This window comes from Haemaphysalis longicornis, unplaced genomic scaffold (genome assembly GCF_048455015.1).
Source record: "Haemaphysalis longicornis isolate Haplotype H1 unplaced genomic scaffold, Haemaphysalis longicornis Haplotype H1 scaffold_5, whole genome shotgun sequence".
NCBI lineage: Eukaryota > Metazoa > Arthropoda > Arachnida > Ixodida > Ixodidae > Haemaphysalis > Haemaphysalis longicornis.
Window position 1 is genome coordinate 97497790 of NW_027526385.1, and position 8926 is coordinate 97506715.

The 8926-nt window shown below is 47.9% G+C and overlaps 1 protein-coding gene across 1 annotated transcript; it reads left to right on the forward strand.

Moving 5' to 3' along the window:
- Window positions 1-7116: 7116 nt before the first annotated feature.
- LOC144139827 (uncharacterized) lies at window positions 7117-8715 on the forward strand (the record flags this gene model as incomplete). The annotated part of the gene is made up of 2 exons (XM_077672077.1): window positions 7117-7376; window positions 8591-8715. Coding segments are annotated over 2 exons (378 nt in total), but the record flags the coding sequence as incomplete, so codon positions are not given.
- Between the last annotated feature and the right edge of the window lie 211 nt (window positions 8716-8926).

Consider the following 8926-nt stretch of genomic DNA (forward strand, 5'->3'; position numbering starts at 1 on the left):
AACTACGCCTCTGAACATAAAGATCAAAATATTAGCCAAGATATTTAAATAGACTCCCACACTCTGCTGGAACACATTCGCAGTTGCTGCTCGTGTGCTTCAGCAAAAAAACTGATATCTGTAAAATGGTGCACTGAAGGGCTGGTTGGTACATTTTAGCGTTTAAAAACAGCGCGGAAGACGGGCCTAAGGAACGAACAGACGACACAGGCGCTGACTTTTAGCCTCAGGAACTCGGCCAGTTGGGTAGTAGACCGCAGGTCTCGGTGAAAACGGCGATGCCCCCGGAAACATGCAGCATGGAGGCAGTCCCTGAAGAAAGACGTTTGGTTCCACGCCTCAGAACGTAAGATGCGGCACAACCGCATTCCCTGCCCTTTGGGAGGGGCCAGGGGACCGACGAGGGAGGAAACTTCAGGCTGAATTATGCAGTTCTTGATCAAGCAAACGAGTACATGCGTGCTCGGCACGCATAATTCCGGCTGAAGTTCCCTCTCTCGTCGCACCCCTGGCCCCTTCAAAAGGGCATGGAATGCGGTTGTGCCGCATCTTACGTTCTGAGGTGTGGAACCAAACGACTTTCTTCAGGGACAACCTCCATGCTGCATGTTTCCGTGAAGCCCCGCCTGGATGGGACATCGCCATTTTCACCGAGACCTGCAGACTGCTACCCAACTAACCGAGTTCCTGTGGTCGTCTGTTCCTTCCATAGTCCCCTCTTTCACACTGTTTTCGAACGCTGAAATCTGCAATAACATTCCAATTAACGGTTTTTAAAGCACATAAGTTTTTTTCTGGTTATGTGACAGGCTGTTATCCGAAAACCAGTTCATGGTACGACAAACGTTTTCTTGGAAAAGTGTGATTGTCACTTTGTAAGATACATGTTTTGTTGGTAGAACCGCGTCTTCTGTAAACTGGAAAACTAGGCGATGTAGCATATTTGATGTAAAGCTTTCACTAAATATTTTTTTAAAACCTTATGCACCCCTCCGTCAAACGCCAAAGATGGTTGAACGCGGAGCTTTATCGTGACGGGTTATTTGGTTGGCCAATCCCACACTACGAGCATGTGCTACTCTGGAGGTACGCACCACTTTTCTAGAGAGAGAGAGAGAGAGAGAGAGAGAGAGAGAGAGAGAGAGACAGAGAGAGAGTAAACGTGTTTATTGCGAAAAGCAATGGGGAGGAGTCCTCAGTCTAAGACCCCTTGAGCCTTCCCCGCCTCAACAGCCCGCAACACCAGCAGGCGCTAGAATACCCGCAGCAAATCTCGGGGGTGCACTCCATGGGCCTAACGTTGGGGGCGTACGGCGCGGATCTGTACCTGCTGCTCGGCGTTCTCCTCTGCCAATTCGAAATGGAGCGATCGATTATACGCCAGCTTCATAACGCGAGGGATCCCGAAAAGCCTTTTTTTAGGGCGAAGCACCTTAGGGGCTCGGGGTGTCGGCGTCTCATCTGGTCATGGTACTGAAACACCGGGACACTCGTTTTCCAATGCCTCGCGCTAGAACGTTTCATCTCCGTAAGCAAAAACTCGTCACACAAGAACGCACCGGTACACTCGTTTTCCAGTGCATCGCGCAAAGCGCTTCGTCCTTTAAAGACACGAGGCTTTAGCAGCAAAGCTTTGTGTCTCTGACAGGCTGTTATCTGAAAACCAGTTCATGGTACGACAAACGTTTCCTTGGAAAAGTGACAAAAACTCCAACGTGCCAACAGCTAAGCATCAAAATCCCAATATACACTCCACCGTAACTTTGAAACAACGTCATACATCGAAACCGCATCATAAACTTATTTATGTTTCGCTGCTCCCCAGGTTTCACGTTAGTGGAGTTTTTGTTGTTGTTGTTGTTTTTAATGTTGTTGCGGCTTTAGGTATGGCCCATACCAAATCAGGAAATCGGCCAATCAACAGAAGACAGTGAAAATAAATAGAATTCTCATTTAATTACGAGGCGCTTAGAATAGACTGGTCGGAAAGGGTTTTGGATCCACAAACGACCGAAAAAAAAACTGAGCAGTCAAGGCGAGTAACCAATCGCAATCATAAAGTAAATCTATTAGAATTTTCAATGAAGCGCAGGAGGGCAGAGCGTATGTCCCGGCGGCAGAACCCCGTTTCGGAAGCCCCGGATGATAGTAGAGCCGGCACTGATAGGGATATCCCCGGGCTGTAAAGCGGCACCCCCAGAAACTGAGGTCAGAGACGTGAAAACCGTCGGTATGACAAGAGAGAGTGTTCGACCGACTCGTCTTCGTTACAGTAGCTGCACAGAGCTGTTGGCGCTGCACGAGGCCTGTGTAAGTACTATTTAACTAGGGCGCCCGACAATGTAGGGCTGTAATAATAACCTCTAAGTTGCGCGAATGGCACCATTCAGATTTCGATGAGAATAGAAGATGATTAAAATCTCTTAAAGACAATAAAACTTACTCTTGCGGTTCCTTAAGTTTCAACAACCTGCGCTACCTAGCAGCGGTTATTAGAGGTGTCGGTTCAACGATTTCTACGACAGGCCCAGAGTGCGATCTTTGCTAGAGAGTCTGCAGTCTCGTTGAATGGGAGCCCCGCATGTCCAGGAACCCAAAGAAGGTTTATTTAAGTGAGGTGAGGTGGCAGGAGTGACCGAAACGTCCACAGAAGGGGGCTGTCTTTAGGGGAAGAAAGGGCTAAACATACAGAAAAAGAATTGAAAATATGGTTCGAGATATAATTGATGCATCCAGCTTTGCATCAATTATATTGATTGTCTGGAAATTGTCCAGTGCCAGGACAATTTCCAGGAATTCCGCGTAGGATATGGGGATAAAATTAATCAGACGAACCGTAAATGACCAATTAGAGGAAGGGGAAATTATACCTATACCGGAGTTTTGTTCTCGTTGAGAGGGATCTGTATATATTATAGCATCTGGCTGCATGGAGGCCATATAATCTTGGAGAAGACGATTGAGCAGTCGGGCTAATAACAGTTTAGGATTTTTGTGGAAAATGTTGTGGAAATTGATTGAAAGATGAGAACTCCTGTCAAGATATGGAATGACCTGATTTATTGCTACACCCAATGGAGAAAGGAAGCTCTGTACCAAAGTGCTTAGCGGACATAAGGATCTGGGACATTGGGGCACCAGAAACGCAACTGGTTCAGCAATAGAAATAAATTGCTCCCTGTTAACCCTAGAGCTATAAGCTCTCAGAAGGGTTTCCACAGTAAGTATCCGAAACCTGCAGAGGAGGAACGCGCACTTCGAAGAGTACAGTACTGCATTAGCTGCATTCTTAGATACCCCTAAGCATCAGCGAAGAGCCTCACGCTCCAGAAGAACCAGATGACGTAGCTTATACGCCGCGGACCCAGCGAATAACACACACCCAAACTCTGAAATTCGGTGAACCTACATTCTGTATATGATAAGGACGGACTCTCTGCGCATACCCTTCTTTATATGACTGAGACGCCTCAACATATCAACAGCACGTGCACCTTTGGCCTCTATGAGGGCTATATGGGGGTTTCAGTCAAGCTCACGGGTGTATATTATCCCTAAATACTCTAGAGAACGAACCTGAGGAATTATGCACTTACGGTAACTGAGAGTAATGTTAACATGGGTTGAGGTCGAAAAAAATAGTAAGGAACATTTGTTGAAATTCATAGAAAGACAAATTCTGTCCTACCAGGAGGAAATATTATTCACATATGACTGCATCAATTCGTAAAGTGCTTATGGCCCAGTTGTTTTCTTCTTTCACTTCACCTGCTGTCATTCATCATCATCGTCAGAGAACGTTGGCTTTCCTGCACGGCGTATTGGCCTGCGACGGGCCCAGTGAGGACACTAAAGCTTCGGTTTAAAAGCAGCGGAACGAAGTACATCCCTGCGGTACACCACTTTTAAGCAGAGTTTGCCACCAATATTTTTACTTCATTCTGGACCAGGATTTCGGATTGTCCGCTTCAATGACATTAACAAAAGGCTGTGAAATCGTCCCCTTAAACCAAGCCGTTATATTCTTGTTAATACTATTCTGTGGTTTACGGTGTCAAAAGCCTTACTTTTGTCAAGGAATACGACACAGGTGAATAACCTATGACAAGTAGAATGTAATTCATCCGAGAATTCAAGTAGCGAAGCATGCGCGCGTCTGTACGGGTGTTCCAAAATATAGACTATAGTAATTGCCGCAATTTCGTTAGAGTCACCCAATAAAGCAATTTACCGGCGTGGTTCGAACCGTCAAGGTTCACGGTCATCGAAAAGCCATCCAATATGGTATCATTATCATCATTAAAACAAGCTGTTGGGCAAGTTGGTGAATTATGATAAAAAATTAGAGCGCGGCTTAGACAACGAGGCACGACATGCTCTAGTGCTTGTCCCGTCAGTCTCCCGTGCGTCGTTGTCTGATACATGCTCAAATTTGTGATCATTATCATCGTCAGGCTTCTTTTTTTTCTGAAACGCGAACAAAGGCGGGATCATTAATCTTACACTACAACGAAGTCAATGACACCTTTTGCTGCCATTCGAACGTGAAACGAAGCTAAACGGCGGGCCTGCATTTGAGTCGTCTTTGTATAAGGCGTCCTTCCAAGGAAAAAACACAGCGGGAGACAGAACTCCGGGTGCTCCTGTGGAGCACTCAAAACTGCGCATGACCGATGATCTAGACCGCAAAAGATGACAGAAAACTAAATCATTTCCAGTCAATAATTTCCGAACACGGGGAACATGTTTCTTGGTACATTTTCAGATGCGCATTATGACTGATGCTCCGCGACCTTCGCGGGTCGAAGGCTAGGGGTAAAATTTATAAGCTGCTAATGGAGGGGCGCATGTTTGAAAGAGAAGAAAAGTGGCGTACGTGTAGGGGGAAGGAGGGGGGGGGGGGGGGGGGCAACGAATATGAGCAACTAAATCCTGCCACTTCGCCGACACGCGGGGATGCGAGAGACGCATTACCTTGACGACAGCGTGTGGCAGCCGGTCGATAAGCGATAAGCCCCACCGAGTGGCATCCCACTGTGCAGGAGTCCGGCATACTTCGACGTCTCGGCGGAGCGGTTTCCAGATAAGTCCAGATCGTAATCGCAGCGCACAGGTTCCTACCCCCCTCTATTTTTTCCCCCAGTAGCGCACGGGTTGTTCGACACAGGTTCGGTTACTTCCAAACCCCGGAGCTTAGCAGCCGGTCTTGGGCGTGTGGGACCACTGACCGGTATACGACTTCACCTGATCGGCACGGGGCTTAACTTCAAGGTCGAGGAGGATGCAATCTGTTGAGCCTGCTCTCACTCTTCGAGAGAGGAACCGAGGAGAGGGTTCGATTCCTGAACATAAGTGCTGCTACGCTCTCACCCTCTCGCCGTGGAATGTAGATTAAAACAGAAACAAGTGTCAGACTGGATATATTTTGGTTAAGTGCGGATTTTTCTCTTAAGGTATTCCTGAATTGGGCAGAAGTTACCCGGGTGGGCTCTTTTTATGGCAACAGGTACACCAGAGCTACACGGGAGCCTTCACTCTCTCAAAAGAGGGTTTGTAGACAGTGTATCCTGTAGTTTTGAGCTCGGCGTTCTTTTTTTGAACCCGAATTCGAGGGAGCGTGACTGGACAGCCTTCCCAACATGTATGGGGGGGGGGGGGGGCAGGGGCGGGGGGTCAAGCGACATACTTGGGCCTTCTCCTTTCCGGATGACATGTGACGTTGACACGAACGGCTAGCCGAAAGAGTTTGGACCGGGTATAAAAGCGGAGGACCCGAACCTCACTGACCACACTCGCCACTTCTTCGGAGCTTCGAAACGACTCTCTCGTCCAGTAGTCAACCACCCACCCCTGCACCGCCATGAACGCTATCGTGAGTTCCGAAGCTTTCCTGAATGTTAACTCTTTGAGGGTGTAAAGGGCTTAATGGGCGAGTTGGTGCGTCTCAACGAAAGGTGTAAATTTCGCCATCTAAGCGACCACACCTACAAAGAGCAGGACACAAGGACAGGCCCAGGAGGATGACTTCGAAAGTCCCTTAGTGTCCTGTTCTCTCTGTGGTCGCCTGTAGTTTGCGCAGTTTATGCTCCTTGCTAAGCAAACTCTTTGACCTCAAAGTAGCGCTGTTATTACCTCTGATTCAATTAGCTATCTCGATCGATTTTCCCACGTAAAGTGAAAGCCACTTTCGTAGTTTAAATGCAGTTAATTGAGGGAATGAAAATTCGACGCAGTATTTTTTTTTTTTTTTTTTGCGCATGGCAAAACTTTAAAAATACGTATTGAGCCATTTGTGATTAAGTCTCAAGAACGTAGAAGGGCCATTTTATAAGTCCTAAATTTTTTTATAGCGAAAGCTTTAAAATAGAACTTAATTTATAGAAGAAAACGTTCCAGTACGCTGTATAAGTTTATGTACCATTAGCAGCCAAACGTAGCGACTAGCAGAGGTAGGGCTGATGGCGTAACGTCTCCGTAAAGCCCGCAGAACCTATTTCAGCGTGATGACACGCATACGGCTGCCAGCCTTTTTCTCCATTACAATCGGTCCAAAAAATGTCACCGAACATCCTGGAACTTTTGAGCGATTAGCCATAAAAATATTGCGATATCTGTTAAGCTGACCGCTACCGCTCCTATCGAGCAATCAAAAGCATGTACAGTGCGCAGCTCCGAATAACCGCAACGCTCAAATTAGTTTTTCTAAATGAGACACTGCTTTCTCTTCTCATTAAGGCGGCAATTTCGACGTCATACAACCTGACATTATTTACAAAAATGGCGTACCCAAAGCGCTCGTGCGGAAGGAAGCGATTCTTTATTACTGTGAAATTTCACAATTGAAGCCGAAATTTCAAGTCTCCAGTTTTATCACATATTTCGTGACATCAGCAATGATGCATTCGGGGCAGGTACCTAAAACGGACAGTTAGTATGCTGACTCCATGTGACACCCAAGCGCTGCAATCCAGCTGGACCCAAAATCAGAACGGGAAGGGAGAAATGCTATGCGGCCTTGCTATAAGCACCAACGATAGTTTTAAATTGCGTATTTTTTCGAATGGCCCTCCCGCTCGTCATGTTAGATGACGTTTCCTCCGATGTCTAATCGCCCTCCTTGGCGGGTCCTCGCAGACTCTCGCCCTCGCCTGTTCTCTCCTGGTTGTTGGAGCCCACAGCGCCGCCATACTCACCTACGGCGTGCACCCCGTGGTGCACACCGCTCCAGTCGTCCACCAGACGGTGGTGCGCAGGCCCTCGGTGACGCAGCACAGCGAGCTGGTGTACGTGCCCCACCACGAGCACGGCTACACCATCGAGCAGAGCAAGGTCGTCCAGCCCAAGACCTCCGTCGTCCACCACCACCCACTCACCGGGTGAGAATCTCTTTGGGTGCTCGCTTTTTAGCAGCACAGCTGTTTAAGCTTTTAGTTTCGCCGCTTAACGGAACCAAACAAAAATACCAAGAAAGAAGGCCGAGCCCACGTTAACATGCGCCTCGGGAGGAGCGCCCGGCGTCGGTCAACTTGACCTTCGAGAACACTCTGCTCATCGTTCGTCGCGTGATCTCGTACTGTCCCCCGCGCCAGTTCACGTGCGTTAGTGCCTGGAGCCGGGAAGGAAGCACACACGCCGAGTTTGCGCTACAGACGCCGAGTTTGCGAAGCTGGTTGCCGCGGGCGTTAGCGCGTTCTAACGCGGTCCACATCTTGGGAGAGATGTGAAAGCCTGTGTACGAAACGATCCCGAGCTGCCAATAATAGAGAACTTTCAGCGGCAAGTTTGGAAATCCATGGGATGTGCGACAGCCGGGTCTCCGACGAAGGGAGAGGGGCCGCCAGCTTTGCTATTGCTTATACCTTGGATCGAGCACTATAGTCGAAGCTGCGCCAATTATTTTTTTTTTTTTTTTTGCAAGCACCCGTGGAAACGTTTTTCCTATTTAGAGGTTAACACACAACTGCGTCTGCAGAGAGATTATTGCATATACTAGACAACTTCAGCTTCTTCGCTCAAAAATGACAGAACTTCAGGAGATCACAGGTTGTCCTCCGTAGTCTCAGATGTGGTTCACTAAGGAGTTTCTTAAGCATTACCGTTCGCTGGGGTACTAACTTTCGTGAAATAAACGCTCTTTGTTCTCTGAAAAAATTCCGCTTCGTTCGCAGACGAACAATACTTCGTTCCCTGGAGTTCACTCGCTTATGATTTATATAAATTCGCTGTTGAGTTTAGGAATCGCGCTGAGGATTTACAGAATTGCAGTTCGTCCAGAGTAATGATGGAACCACTGTTACCGGCGGAGGGAATACCGCGCCGTGCGTGCTCGGATGTGTTAAATCGAAACCCTGACTTCAGTTTTTGTCTAGCGACTGTAATTTATTCACTCGCCACTAGTTCTCAAAAGCAGTTAATACGCCTTAATCCTACTCAGTGACCTCTTAGGAGAGACTTGTATAGCTCGTGTATAGCTCGTAAACAGTAATTCTCTCTCTCTTCAGCTATTTTTATACTCTACAATCCGAGGTACCATCTACGAACAGTTATTAGCGGCCCAATAACGCCACGTTCGTCTTGTTCCATTCCGCAGATTGCCCTACCACCAGACCGACGTCCACCACCCAGCCGTCGTGACCGGGTCCCGCAGCTCGGTGCACCAGAGCCGGCCCGCCCACTTCGTTCACCGCACCAACACCATCGTCGTCTAGAAGGTCTCCAACCACCTCACTCATCAAAGCTTTCTCAAGCGATTTCCGTCTCACCGACGGCAATGTGTCGTTCTGAAAGAGAAAATAAACCCCAGAGGCATTGTCTGTCACCCGGACTTTCGAATTTTGTGGTCTTGCGGCCGAGACGAGTGGTACAAAACAAAAAAGCACGGCGGCACTTTTTGTGTTCGGCAAACTACTCTCACCTGTAGTTATTG